The sequence below is a fragment of the Chamaea fasciata genome, unplaced genomic scaffold, assembly GCF_029207755.1.
Source record: "Chamaea fasciata isolate MVZ Bird 193981 ecotype frontalis unplaced genomic scaffold, bChaFas1.0.hap1 SCAF_3, whole genome shotgun sequence".
Taxonomy (NCBI): domain Eukaryota; kingdom Metazoa; phylum Chordata; class Aves; order Passeriformes; family Sylviidae; genus Chamaea; species Chamaea fasciata.
The window spans coordinates 1804604-1819758 of NW_027094088.1; the positions used below are offsets into that span (position 1 = coordinate 1804604).

The 15155-nt window shown below is 41.2% G+C and overlaps 1 protein-coding gene across 11 annotated transcripts in view; it reads left to right on the plus strand.

Annotated features, from left to right (window-relative positions):
• EHBP1 (EH domain binding protein 1) overlaps positions 1–15155 on the plus strand; it is a 212605-nt gene that overhangs the window by 167876 nt on the left and 29574 nt on the right. For 3 of the 11 annotated variants that reach the window (XM_066177708.1, XM_066177710.1, XM_066177702.1), the window contains 5 exons: positions 2109–2236; positions 4765–4815; positions 4921–5062; positions 5216–5322; positions 8011–8134. In XM_066177708.1, the coding sequence (XP_066033805.1) occupies positions 2109–2236; positions 4765–4815; positions 4921–5062; positions 5216–5322; positions 8011–8134 (552 nt within the window). The remainder of the gene's footprint in view (positions 1–2108; positions 2237–4764; positions 4816–4920; positions 5063–5215; positions 5323–8010; positions 8135–15155) is intronic. The other 8 variants (XM_066177713.1, XM_066177711.1, XM_066177707.1 and 5 more) reach the window with 5 other exon arrangements.

The window sequence follows — 15155 nt, forward strand, 5'->3', positions numbered from 1 at the left end:
GGAATAACTTGGCCAGCACAGGACTGTGTCTTGAAACAGGCAGTAGAGAGAATATCTCCAGCATCCTCTGGCTTGATTCTGCCCATGCCAGCTACATCCAAATGTGTAGTCCACGATATGTTAAATCAGAACCTTATTTAGTGGTTTTTTCTTTGTAAATTAAGCCAACAGCGATGTGTACATAGCACTTCCTAGTTTTGCTTGCATGCAAAAGATTTGAGTCATGTCCTTTATTTTTTTTTTCTATTTGGGGATTTCCAGACACAGAAGCAAATACATTTAGCGTTTCCAGCACTTGAATTTAGGTTACTTAAATCAGAATCCTGACAAATAATTTTCCAATAAAGGCTGGTTCATTTTTGGAGGAATATAAACTGAATAAGTGAATATCCCTGTCCCACTGCCCCAGTGACTTACCAACATTTATTTCTGTGGGCCTTTTTCTCTGAGAGGTGCCTTTTCAGGGATACAAACCCTCTGCCCAGTGCTCCGTGTCCACCTTGGTGAGACATTCTGATAAAAAGCTGGGATATGTCTTTGCAGTTCAGTCTGCACAGCAGCCAGGTGTACAGGCAAGTAAGAAGATGGGCAGTAATACAGCAAACAGTCTAGTGCCGCGGTAGAAATCAGACTGCATGGATTTTGGTTTAAATCTGCCAGTTCATACCAAGCTCTAATAAAGGCTGAACCTCCTGGGAGCACCTGAAAGTACAACTATTAAGGGGCATCTCACATTTGGGATCGTTATGGACCATCTTGATTAGTCCCCTGCTGAATGTTAGCCCCTCCCATCTCTTTCAAGAAGAGAAAACTTCGTTTTTACTCTTTCTTGGTTTTCAGTATCGCTTCTGTCTGTATTTGTCAGTACTTCTACGTGTTGTGAACCTCTTATATCATCGTTATTACACGCTGTTTATGTACAGACCCACGAGAACGTGCATGTACTTACATGTGAGCCTCAATTAAGGACACCCTGCCTGGGTGTGCCAGAGGAAAGGGAAACTATCCTTCTTCATAATCCAGCCCAGCCCATTGCTGCTGGAGACAGGCAGCGTTTGACTGCCCTCATGCCAAAAATGTTTTGGCTAATATGCATTGGAGCGCTCCAAACCTTGGAAGGAGCTGTGTGGCTAAACAGTCATGACTCCACTTGCCGCAGCAGCTGGAAGCCACCAGCCTGCACTGAAAAACTCAGCTTGTGCACATGGGAAGATAGAGCAACTGCTCTTTCCTCTGCCTGTGAGCCAAGGCCCGGGTGTGAGTGCATCCCATGTGCAGGTGATGCTCCCCTGGCTCCAGCGCAGGAACGATTCCTCCTGTGGGGCTGCATGTGGAGTGTGTGTCTGGGGGCTTCCTCTGCTTCCCTGCCCAGGGACAGCCCCACAGTGCTGGGCTGCAGCTTGTTATTAACACCTTCCTCCTCCTCATGTGTGTGTGGGTGTGTTACAGATTCACACACTCAACCTTCACATACGGTGGGGGGTAAAGTTCTCGACTGTTATTTAGTTGGGCTCTGGTCCAAGTTGCTGAAATCGATTGAAAAAATTTGGGGGCTGCAGCAGACTTCGAGTCTGTCCCTTTGATGCAGTTCTGAGGCGATTGTTATGACTCCCAGTTTCAGCATACTCATCCTAGTAAATTGTTACTAGAGAGTAGTCTTTTTTTGATACTGAAATTTCATGAGCATCTGTGCCAAGAAGCCTTAGGATGAATTAGTAGTTCATAAACTTGAGGGGTTATCAGGACGTAAATTAAATTATAAATGGTCATCTTTAAGTGTGTTTTTATACCAAAAGTGTAGGTATGTACCCATTGGGAGTAACTTGAAACATTATCTACTTTCTGTGTTTTTCATCTGCTGTCTGCAAGCGTGTTTACTTGTTCAGCTGAGTGTCACGTATGTTTTCCGAGAAAAACTCTATGTATGTCACACAAACCTGCACCGATCCTAATCACAAAAACAATTCCTTCTGTTGTTTTTTTTTTAAAGTTCTGAATGATAGCAAAGTAAAACTAAATGCAATCTACCTTTTAAATTGCTACATTGTTGTAGCGAGTCTGCATTGAAATGCATCTCACTCTGTTGTATGTGGTATTTGCATATTTAGCAGAACAAAACAGTAAGTTGGTGGATTTGAAGCTGAAGAAGCTCCTAGAAGCTCAGCCACAGGTGGCAAATTCACTCTCCAGTGCTGCTCAGAAAACTGTAACAGATAGCTCAGAGCAAGACATTAAGGTAAGTTTTGCTTAATGCTTTTGTTTTGGTAGCTGTGTGTTGTGGCTGAGGGTTTGTGAGGAGGAAAAGAATTTCTTACCAAATCTTTCAGAGTGAGAAACACAGAAAATCTTTGTGGCAGTGCAGTTACGTGGTTTGCAATGCGCTGGGGTGTTTTTTTTCTGTTGATTGATCAACATATTTCCTTTTTTTTTTTTTAAATCTTGATACTTGTCGTTGGCAGAACACTAACAGATATAAGAAGCTCTCTCAATTCTGCCTGCTCAGGTTGTTACTGATATCAGAAATGCAGCACGGGCTCCATCCTGCTGCTGGTGCAGTCAGCAGCCAGACTACCTGACTGGAATGGGAGTGGGGCTGGACTCTCAGAGATTTGCTTCCCTCCCAGTCCTGGCCCTCTCTTTTTCCTACATTAAAATTAAGCTGTGGTACACTTTAAAGGCTTTACATACTTTGGGTGCTCGATGAGTGCTTGTGAGAAAAACAGGCACGAGTACATGGTGTATATGGGCATTTTGCCTATTCTTAATGTTCACCACTTCAGCATAAAGTGCCCACCAATCAATTTTCCATTTCATTTTCTTAATTAGACCCCTTGTGTTCTCGCTATTCTATTTTTTTTTTTTAAAAAAATAGTCCCTGTATGTCATTAATATCCCTATGGCTCTGGGGCACTTCCAGTTGGGTATAACTTTTCACCCACCTGCAGTCTGTGGGGAGAGCACTGCTGACTGAAAGGATTTCCTTCCCCAGATACAGAGATGCTTTGAAGTCCCAAAACAATGACTTTCATTGCTTTTCCCTTACACTGTCGGTTCCTATAAATTGGTGATGAAAGTGTGTGGCAGCAGCAGAGGACTTTCGGTCTCTATCTTTGAACAAAAGGAAGCCTGGATCAAGTCTGATTTTTGCGTTCAATTTAGCTTTCTGCAGTGGATTTAATGCAAAATGAAGCTGGCCCAAGAATAATACAATGGATTGAAAAGGCTAACTGAATTAGTGGGCTTAGAGGAATACATTTGTAAAGTGGCAGAAGTCCCCAGTCATAAAAAGGTTTCTTAAAATGGGATTTACTAGCTAATCACACTGATATTTTAGCATGTTGCCAGGCCTAAAAAAATTAGCCATGTTTGTTTATTTTGGTAAAGACTCTGGTTTAGGCTGTCAGATGGTTATTACACTAATAACAGGAAACCACCTTTTATTTAACCAAAATCTTCTAACCACCTGATTTAGTGCAGCTGAAAAGTCATCCAGAGGTATAAGCCATACTGGTTTAAGCCTTAATTCTGTGAAACGACACACAGGCTGCCTCTCAGGGTAATTTGGTATCACCTAACCTGGCAAAAAAAAAAATGGCATTTCTCTTTATGAAAGGCATTTGTGAAGGGGTTGATTCTTTTTGAGGTACTCCCACAAAAAGGTGCAACTTAACAGTTTATCTCGGCGTGCGTCTTTTCCGAGGAAGAGTTGAAAAGGCGGCGTTACAAGGAATATATGGTGTCCATCTGTTCTCATGGAGCTCTTGGCATTGAGGTGGATTTGTTTTTTAATAAAATGCAGTTTACAGGTTTCTAAATGAGGCATTCTGTGTTTGTGGAAAAGGATAAACTGTTACCTTCCCTTGGGGATTGTGTATCCCCGGCCTCCTTGAGGCGAGAGAATAGGCCGTTGGAGAACTCCCTCATTACCGATTGTCTCAATGCAGAGGAAGGGCAAAGTCTTGGTAGCTTTTGATAACCAGTTTCAGCATTCAGCAGGCTTAGCTATTAGTCATGCATCTTAGCCTTTCCCTATTTACTTTCAAAACACTTAATAAAAATAATAAAAGATTAGGTATAAAATGAAATATTTGTTTGGTACACAGCACCTCGGTATCTGCAGCTTCCACACACCACAGTGGTTCGGTCTTCTGGGATATTTCGTGTTGATAGAATCATTTGAATTTGTTACCAGTATTAACATAGGAAGCCCTGGAAAAGATAATTGTAGTTTCCTTAGCTGTAAAGGGCTTACTTACAAATCTGGCTTTGGAAAGTTATAGCTGATGAAATGCAGTTCAGTGGGGTAGCATTATAATCCTACCTTTTAGACTTCATCCAGCATTAGTGGTTTATCTCAATGGGCATAAAATTAGAAACTAGTTCTTCTTGTCATACAAGTCTATGGGACTGGAGAAAAATGACAGATTTCTGTACCGGGCAGGGAGAGAGGCTAAAGGCAACACGCTTTAAAACGATACAGATCGTGTTGAGGGGCAGAGACGCCACGACTTGGCAGCAGCACACACGGGGCTTGGCACAGCAGAGGTGCAAAGGGGAGATGGTTTTTTTGTTTAAAATCGGCATTTGTGGCAAATGCCTGCCACAGTGAAGAGCCCTGCTTGGTAAAGAAGTGGAGAGTTCTGCAGGAGGGTGCCTGCAAAGCAAAAAGCCACAGTCGTTGCCACCACAAACTCAACAAAACAAAACAAAAAAAAAAAAAAGAGGAAAAGTTAATCACTCTTCTACTTCTTTTTCCCCCCGCAGCCGATACTTCCATCCAGTATAAACCACGGCCCGGGTTGGGAAATCCACTTGGTAAAAAGCTGTGTCCTGTCCCCTGACAAAAACGTACCTTTCGAATTAACGTCTTCCCGCTTGTAAACAAAAGGAACTGTTGTGTGTCTGGTTTTTTCCCCCCAGCAGAATGGAACAGAAGAACATCGTGCTGAGCGATCACAAAAAGCAGCAGAACGGTTTAGAAATCCCGTTGTGTTCAGCAAGGACTCGACCGTCAGGAAAACTCAGCTCCAGTCTTTCAGTCAATACGTGGAGAGCAGACCAGGTAGGAGAAAAATATAAAACCTGTTTTCCCCCATCTTATGATTTAATAATATTTAACAATAAATATATGAAAACCCGATAATGTAAGTCCACGTTTCAATACATAAATATCAAGCTTTATAATAATTTTACATGTCTTTTCCCTTTTTTCAAGAGATGAAAAGGCAGAGATCAATACAGGAAGATACAAAGAGAGGAAATGAGGAGAAGGCTGCGATAGCTGAGACTCAGAGGAAGCCATCAGAAGATGAAGTGCTTAATGTATATTAATTTTTTGTCTGGTTTCATGATTGCTGATAATTCCAAACTGTATGTGGAAATAGTGCCTTTATTTGTTAAAATGAGATGTTAGGGTTTTTTAGATGTCAATCTCCAGTGCATTCAAAGCAGAGTGAGAGGGGTGCACTGTTGAATTAGTCTGCAGTGTGGTGATAATTGTCAGATAAAAAAAATGAATTTTTCAGAGTTCCACAGCCCCAGCTTCCTTGAGACATTTCCATCAGGGCACTTCCCATAAAGAGATTCCAGTATTGATCTACCGGGAGGATTTTAATTATTACAATAGCAGATACCGCAGAGCTGCAGTTAGAGGGAAGAGTCACATGAGACCTGCTAGAATTTCTCAGCCAACCCATTTTGTTGGCTTGGGTTAATGGGTGTTCAACCTTTCCATTATCCAGATCAGCCGTGAATTACTAGCTGAATGATGTTTGCATTAATATAATATATATGGTAATTTCTTCACTTAATTAACGGGGAGGTTCAGCTCAGTAGGGGTATGGGCTGATCATGTGTAAAATTGATTTGTGAGGGAAATATTTGATAGACCGCAGGGAGAAAGCTGGTTTTGATGGACAGCTGCGGGACAGAAGCAGGAAGAACCAAGTTTGAACCTGAAATTTTTTTTTTATTATTTTTTTTTTTGTCTGAAAGCGCAACACAGCCTTTGAGGGTGGTTGTTTGTGGCTCTCCACAGTTTATCTGAACACATTTGTCGTTTTTTGCTGAGGCAATCCAGGGCTGAGCAGCAATTTTGTACCGCTGTCATATCTACACCAAAACATCGAACTTTTTTTTACGAGCCGGAGTTATTTTTAGCCCAGTTGTACTTTTGCAGGGCTGGAAAGGTCTGGCGCAGTGAGTTCACATTATATATGCAGATGATACACATGAACTCTTGGGATATTACAGCCTGACACAGCATTTCTTTTCATCTTCTAATAGCAATTGTTAACAATTATACATGCTGACATTAGGGAAGTTTTCATAGTATTTTCAATTAATTATAGTTGATGAAAGGCAATGTATTGCACATCACTTCAACGCCCCAGACTGATTTTTTTTTCTTTCTTCAGGGGCTGCTCTCAGGGAGTTTTGGTTTTGTTGTTGCTGTTTTTCTGGCCATACAACAGGTAGAAAAGGGTTTTCCATTAGCGATGCTACTGTCGGCTATTGTGTAGGAAGAGAGGGACCAAATTAATGTCCTTAAATTTGGGTACCCCAAATTTCAAAGTTCAGTGCTCGTTACTGGTCCTGGGAGCTCAGCTATGCTGTTAACTTGCACTTTGAACTTGTCTCTTTTTGAAATAATACGCTGGTGTGTTTATTACACCTGCTGCCTGAATACAAAACTGAATTGATTATTTCAGAGGCATTGAGAGAAAACCAATGGAAAACGTTCAGTGAAAGTATCTGAGACCCTTTTGCAGCAACAAGTTAGCCTCTAGTAGGGAAGCAAGTCTGAAAAAAAAAAAAAAAAGCCTGTGTATTTTGCTGTTCACAAAGGACAGTGACTTTTGTTTCATCCTTTATGGGGCACAGATGAAACAAGAAAAAATTTTGTCAGGGATGTTTTGGGTTTTTTTACCTATTTAAAACATTCACCCAGGCTCTGGGTCAGGCGTAGGAGGAAAAAAAGTGCATGGAAGGTTACTTGGAAGGAGCAACGTGTTTTTCCTCACTTATGCAAAACCGTGCTTCAGGAGTGACATTTCTGCATTGTGTACAGCCACAACACTGTGTGAAAAGTTGTTGAGCCACACGAGGACAACTTGGAGGTACTGGATGCCTTTGCTTGGGCTCCTGTGAGACACTTGGAGATCTGTGTGGTCATGTGCAGGGTAATGCCGAGGAATTACAGGGTACAGGAGGCGAATTTGGCTCGCTGGAGTGTTCCCACAGCTTTCTTGGTGAGGTTCAGTAGGATTTATCAACGTGGCATCCCTGGGCTGCCTCCTGGGATCGGCACAGAGGCAGGACAGCTCCGGTTAGTCCCTGTGCACCTGAGTGCCTGCCCAGGGCCTTGTCATCACTTTCCAGGATAAGAGTGGTTAATTAGGGGTGTTCTTACAGATCACCCTGTAGGCAGGCCAGTTCCTTCAGTCAGAGAAGCCCAGAGGGGCAGGACGGCCCAGGCTGGGGGTCCTCAGTGCTACAGTTGGCTCAGAGGAGTTAAACAAGCCAGGGATCTTGTTTGGGGTTTGGTTTTAAAAGAAAAAATTCGTTTTTTAAAAGCCCACTTCTTAATTGTCATTAGACACTCTTGTGCAAGTTTTTTCTAGCCCCAGAAGTTAACGTTTTAAAACTGAATGGAGTAGAAACGGCACGTTAAATAGTGCTTTATTTGTGTCACCTTTCTTTCCGTGGCACTTTGTTACAGCGGCTTTCATGCACTCAGAAATAAATTACAGGAATTTCAAAATAACTGCCAGCTAGTAAAAAAATGCAAAATCAAATGTTCCCTAAAGAAAAAAAAAAAAAAACGAGGGGATTTTAATAAACAAACAAGGACATTTGGCAAAATCGTAAAGTTTATGAAATGGGTTAGCTTTTTGGTAGCGAGCATGATATTTGGTTGTTTAGGTAAGTGCCTTACTAAGTGTTTGTGGAAAGGAAAAATGCAACTTACAAGTGATGTTTTTTTTTCTTCTTGTTTGTTCTCTTTAACAGAAAGGGTTCAAAGACACCAGTCAGTATGTTGTAGGAGAATTGGCAGCACTAGAGAATGAGCAAAAGCAAATTGACACCCGTGCCGCGCTGGTGGAGAAGCGCCTTCGCTATCTCATGGACACAGGTACGGTGCCCAATTACACTGTAAACAGTTTTGGCAAATTGAGCGTTCACAAACTCTTATAGAGTTTTGGAAGTGTGAATCTTTGAAGCCTGAATGTTCAGCAAAACTGCCTTGAAAATAAAAAGGCTGCGATTTGCAGCCACCTCTCTGGGCCCTGGTGATAAGAGTGCCTTCATGGGAAGTGATAACTTGCCCTGATACCGTGTGAGCCAGCACTATTGAACAGTGTGCTCATCCATGCAGAGTTGGAATACACATCTGTGCCTCATTGATATGCCACTGCTTAAAAAAAAAAAAAAAAAGAAAAAAAAAAAAAAAAAGGAAAAAAAAGTAAGATCTTCACTGTTCTACTGATTCAGTGGGGGGGAAAAAAAAAAATTTGGCCAGCTGAAGCCATGTACTGCATGAAACAGCACAGTACATGGGAGAAGGCTCCATTGACTAGATCACTGAAATTTAAGAATACTGGCTGGTTACTGATGCTCCACAATTATTTTATTTGTTTATATTCAGGAGGATGGGTTTTAAAAGTCTGTAATACTTGGTGTCGTAGGTGCCATTGAAAGGATTCAAATACACGGGCAATTTTTTGTTAGAAGCGTAGTGGTTGTGACTTCAGTGATGAACTTTAGATGGGTCTTAAGTGCTGGTGGTCATCAGAGATGGAGAGGTTAAACTACAGCAGCTGGAAACAAAAGGTGCTCTGGTGTTTCAAAAATAAATAATGCTGTGGGTCCAAAATGTTCTTCCTGTCCAGGGGAAAAAGTTAGTCCATCCAGATTACTTTGTAGATAAATTGTCTTTGTAACTTACATGGATATCTGATGTTATGAACTTGAAGCCTGCCTTTAACTGAAATACCTGCCTTTAACTGAAATAATAGGCTTTAAAGTCAATTTGAATCCAGTGATAGGTTTTGAAATACAGATGAATTGACTTCAGTTAAAGTTCAATACTTTGAAATGAGCCTGCCACTTGTATCCAAATATTCGGGTGGTTTTTTTCCAAGGTATTTACTTTCTCACAAGCTGAGGTTGTTTGATATTTTAAAGTAATTTTAGAAGAACGTGTAAATCAGAAGCTATTTCAATGCTGAGCGGATCCTTGTTTTAGTAGAACTTTTACCTGTTGTGGTCTTTTGAAGCACTTTTTCAAATGCACTACGTCTTGATCTTTACTTATTTAGCTGGCAAAAAATGTGTGTGTATTATCCTGCACTTTCTCGTGTACTTCTTTATATTTATGAAATGTATGTTCTGCACAGAAGAGCCAGTACAATATTTATATGTTCTTCAGATACCACCTCTAGATACATGTGGAGTCATCAGCATAGCACTTGGGGATTTTAAAAAACTCTAATAACCACGTTATGGTTTTATTTATGTCATTTACTCCATTTTAAAAGAGATTTCTTACTGATTTTAATTTCTTGTGTTTTGAAGTATGACCGAAGTTGCTGCATTCTTCCTATCAGACCCGTGATCGGATTAATTTTTTTTATAAGTGTCCTGCATAAGATAGGAGTCTAACACACAGATGGAGAGTAAGAGTGGAGTCCAGAGGTTTGTAGCTGGAAGACTGATAAATATCCATCACTTCTTGTACTGGGGAGGAGGGGACAAGTGGTGCAGCCATAATAAATTTTTTACTTTTAACAAGTCCTGAGCATTCAGGATTTAATTTAAAGCAATTGATTTGACAGGTCAATAATTATAAACATCCTCTTTATGTTCTCAGCTAAAAAAATGCAATTTAGGGGAAAATACGTAAAAACAGAGTTTTTAGGGGTTCTCAAACTTTTTTTACAGTGGTTCACATCTTACCAGAGAGCCTTCAGAGGATCTGCTGTATCCTGTCTCACTGGAGGCTCTCTTTGCCAGGATGGCACTTGGTTTTCTTCCATACCTCTCAAGGGGAAGTAATTCCTCAAGCAGACAAATCAGGAGCTTGTGCCCATGTCTTCTTCTGTCGGGGTCTGGGCAGCTTCTCCTCGGTGTCTGACTGGGAGAGGGATCTGGAAACAGAAATGGTGAGTCAGCACCGTATCACCTGCCAGCTTGCCACGCGCCACCAAGTGCTCTGTAAAGCCAAGTCTGAAGGAAGAAAGTAACCACGGCCTGGTGGCTAGAAATGCCCTGAAGGGCTGTTGGTGATGGTCTTGGGGTTTTGCAAATACTAACCCTCAGGTGTTGGTACATACCAGAAAGATGAGAGAAATATGAAATGCTTCCGGCTCTTGAGAGTTGTTCTGAAAAGTCTGTTGATATTTGGGTTTTCTGAACATGCAGGCTTTTTAGGAACATGGAAGACACTTGGGCATGTGTAGTGAAAAGATGCTGAAAACTCATCGTGAAGGACAAGAACCACAAATGAATTGGTTTAATAATTAACACTCGTAATAATCACATCTCTTTCTTAATTTTGTAGCGCTTGGGGTTATAATACTGGAGAACCTCAGGCAAGTGAAGTTCTCTGCTGACCTTTATTCTCAGCAGTTGGAGTGGGGTACCGTGTTTGTTCATTCGTGTCAGGAAGGGCTTACACTGAAAGATCCCAACAGCTGTTTGCAGGGTCATAGTCCCCATCAGTGTGGGATCCCATTTGGTACTGGGATTTTCAGCACTGTTTCTCTGTGTGCCAAGACCACGCAAGATAAATGAGACAACTCAGGGTCTCCCATCACGACTCAGTCGTTTGCCTTGAAATTAAATTCAAGAAGAAGGTAGAGCATGGTCTGCTCAGCCCTGTTGTGTGTGCTGGGGACTATACCATCTTTTCCTTCTCCACTGTGCTTGGCCTGGTTCTTTATTAGGACTTACTAGGAAGAAAGCACAGTCTCTTCCTTCTCATCCTTCTCCAGCACAGAACTGGGGGTGCTTTTTTCCAGTGGGGAGACTCTTTGCCACCTGGCACCTCTTCATCCTTATGGCTTCAAGAGTCCTTTCTGTTGCTTAGCCAGGAGGGATTTTTTTCAGGCAGCAGCTTGAACATTATTCTGTACCATTCATTTCAAATCGTACATTCATTTCACAGAAAAAAGATTTTTGTGTCCTCTTCCCATGTATCAAAACATTTGCTTTAATGTTCCACCTGTCTTGGTGGGAATTTCCTTGCTATGGGCTAGTGATAAGATATAGTGACTAACCCTTGGACACTGCAAGCTTTGATAAATGTGGAAGAAATCATATGGTTTCACCATAAGAGAAGCAACTGTAAGGATAATATGATGTATGTTCTTGGTTAGATCCCAGCTCATGGCATTGTTTGACTTAGTAAGATATTTCGCTTAGGTTTTAGAGAAAGTTTCTAGCACTTAGGATTGCAAATACAAGGTTAAAAATGCCCCCCTGGCTTTGATAGGGGCGCAGTGGCTGCGGGTAGCTGGGAGAAGTAGATCCTGGATGTTCTCAATGCCCCACTCCCTTTCTGGCATGAACAAGGAGGAGAGGAGTCCTCGACACAGCTGCTCTCCAGTCCATTCCCTAGGATGCAGCCTGGGTTGCAGAGTATCCACTCCATCACTGCCCTAGGAGCTGCTGCCTTCCATGAGGGAAAGGCATCTAATGAAAATGGGGCTGTAGGAAGCCAGCCTAGGTCCTTGTCTGCACACGCATTGCCATTTCCCTGCTCTGCTAGGGAGCTTTTTTGGCTGGGGAAGACAAGTTCCTGGCTCTTGGCCAGAAGGGAGCTGATACTTTCAAAGTTCGTCAGCTAGGCACAGAGTTTGGAACTGGCTGAAGCTTTGCATTTCCGGTGCCAGCTGCTCATGATTTGACTAGAAACACTTTCCTAAGAAGTGTGGAAAAAAAAAAAAAGTTATTAAAATTCCTGGGTTGCTGATTTCCATTTGAATCTGAGGAGTCACACTTTTGTTAATATCCAGTAATTTATGTCAGTGGTGGCGTGACCTCAGTCCTTATAATGAAAATGTAACTTCACCTTGTTCCAGCACAGTGTGGTTACTGCTCCATTGCAAAGCTGGGAGGGCAGTCAGTGCTTCAGTGCCCTGAGCTCCCTGGAATGACCTCATGGCACATTTGCTGTTGCTGTCGGGATATAGGTGAGAGTTTATAGGAAGGATTTTGCCCTATGAAGCACAACACCACAAAAAGCTTGTTGGGTGCAAGTTTTTAGAGAAGAGGCAGCCCAGACGAATAATCAAGAGGAATGAGTTGGATGATGGAGTATAAAATCATGATCTAATGTCATTGATTTTTCTTCTTCCTCTCTTAAAGTGGGTTGAAACTAAATGGTGACGGAGGTAGGGCTATCTTGCTTTCCTCGGGATTGTATTTACCCATGTTTTGCCTAACCTGCTATGGGTAAAATAGTTTTGTCTCTGCTCCTGAGAGTGTCTTCCTCCGCTGCAAATTCTTCTGTCATTGCATTTTAAGGTGTCCATCATCTTGATATCCAAATGCCAATTAAAATGCAGAATTATCGCATAGCACAATTAAAATAAAAATCAAAGAATCCTGGTTTACAAATCTCTAATCTGAAATTCATCTCTTTTTCAGTCACTGTTTCTTCACTAATTGCAAAAACAAGTATTTGAAAAAAAAAATTGTAGCTATCAGATATTTTGTTATCTGGCCACGGGGTATGAAGTGTTTTTAATTGTTTTTCTGATTAACTTCAGGCTCCCAAATTCAAGCAGAAGCATATTTGTGTTTTCCATGGGAGATCCTGTACCTTACTAACGGTTGAGTGTGTTTGTGGTACTGTACAAGGATTAATGAAATAAAAAAAAAAACCCTCTGCTGCTGCTGATTGACCAGTGATGGTAAATGTAATTGAATTAGCAGTGCACTAAAATAAATGTAGACAAAATAAATATAGACAAGAAAATCTGGTGAAAGCTTCTGTAATGTTTTAGATTAATAGGCATACAGAATTCTTCACATTTTTTATTACGTTGTCCCTAGATGAATTCAAAGTAATTGGGGTGGTTAATTTTATTTACACAGAGCCGTTCACAGCGCATTAAATAATAGAGATAATTGAACAAGAATTGTCAAGTGTGTACTGATATCAGACATATTACAGAAGGGAATGTGCATAAAACTTCATTTCTATGCAGCCATTGTTTATGGTAATTAAGTACACAGATTTATCCCTTGGTTGCCTTCCAAGCTTATGGCAACTGCTATTGTTGTGCTCCATTAATATGTAATCAGGAAATAGTTTAATTTTCTAATCTGCAGTTTGAGAATTCACTTTCTAACAACTCTTAATTACTGCATTGCCCTAATGATGCTCATGGTTAGGAAAACTGAACCAATAAACTCCATGGAAGAAGCCAGAGGGGATTATACTTCCAGAGGTGGTGCTTACTTAATAAACTTGTTATGCCTTCACCAGAGGGAGCTCAGTGTCCTTCAAAAGCAACTAATTTTATATTTCAGAGTTGTACAAACCCACGGTGCGAAGAGTTAACGCGCGGCGTGCGGTGGGGGTGGCTGCAAACGTGATTCACTAGAGAGCCAGATAAGCGATTGCTATCACCGTTTTGGTGTTTTTCCTACTTTATGCTAATTCTGGAAATTTAATTGCACGGGAAATAATGCAGGTGGTTTAATCTATTGTTTTAAACTGTCCTGGTGGGTTTATTTTTTGTCCAGTTTGTTTTCGTTCATTAGCTGGCGGTGGCTAAACGCGGTATCGTGAGATCTTGCACAGACAGATAAGCTCTGCGTATTGACAGGTATCTCGCAGTTACTGTTTTCAGGGGGAATCTCAAACAGTAAAGGGGTTTTTTTCCTTAATCATTTGCGTTCTCCACTGGCCCATCGTTCTCCTTGATTGCTATTTCCGTGCTGCTGCTGTACCTAGTGCCACTGTAAAGACGGCGCTGAAGTTATTTTGGGTCTTTGCTGTTGCTCTATGGTGACGATCCAGCCGCTGGGATCGTGCAGTCTGTCTGTGCTGACCCTGCCCAGGAGCATATGGTCTTAATGAGATCTGAAAAATGAGAGTTAACATCTGCTGAGGCTCACCACTGCTGTGGTATAATACACCTTGGTGGTTCCTCCTAGTGCAGCTAGTCCTGTGGGGGTGCATCTTGACAAGTTCTGCCTTTTTCATGGCAGTTACCGTGACTTGAGAGTCTTTCGCACGCTTATCTTCTGAGTTGGGGGGGTTGTTTATTTTCCTTCGACTTGCACCCGATTTCGACACCGCGTGCACTCAAAATGGGGCAGGATTGCCATCTCCCAGCCACTGTTTCACCCCTCCTTTTTCAGTGCATAAGCTTCCTTGTCAGTAGGACTAATTACACAGTGAACCAAACAACAAACATTAGAAAACCTGTAAACACATATGTTGTGTCACTGCAAATTAACTCTTACCAATCAAAAAAGCAGCATACGCTTTGTTGTCACATGTGAAAGGAAAGTCACATGTATTAATTAGTTAGCATTTTACACAGCTTTGAAGATATAAAGGACCGAGGTTTGTAAGAGGGAAACATTTGAATTTTATAGAAAAGGGAAGAGGTTGAGCTGAAAAAGTACAGGCACAAAAAGAGAGTTAAAATAGTTGATTTGGTTCTCTTGTAACACAGAATGAAATTTTCACTTCTCATATTAAATCTCATCCTGGGATGAATTTGTATTCAGTCTTTTTGTTGTAATATTTCGTACTGTTCTTTGGCTTTTGCCAGTGTCAGGGCACTAAAACTTGGGTCCCGGGAGAAAACGCTCTTCCTTTAAAATGCATAAAAAATAAAATGGACATATGCGCAAGGTTTTGAAGTGATAGCATTTATTATGTATTACACACAGCAATGAATATGTGTATATATATACATATATATGTATATGTATATATATATATATATATATATATATGCTGTGTTTTGTTTTAATAGCGGTCCAAGGCACATATATAATGTTGTGTTACACTCTCCAAGTACATATTTAATTAAACCATACAAGTTGTCTGGCATCAGATAATAAGAAATAACACAGCTTTCTGCTTGTCTCACTGTGTAGCTTTTGAGGCAGAAAATGCACAGTTTCTT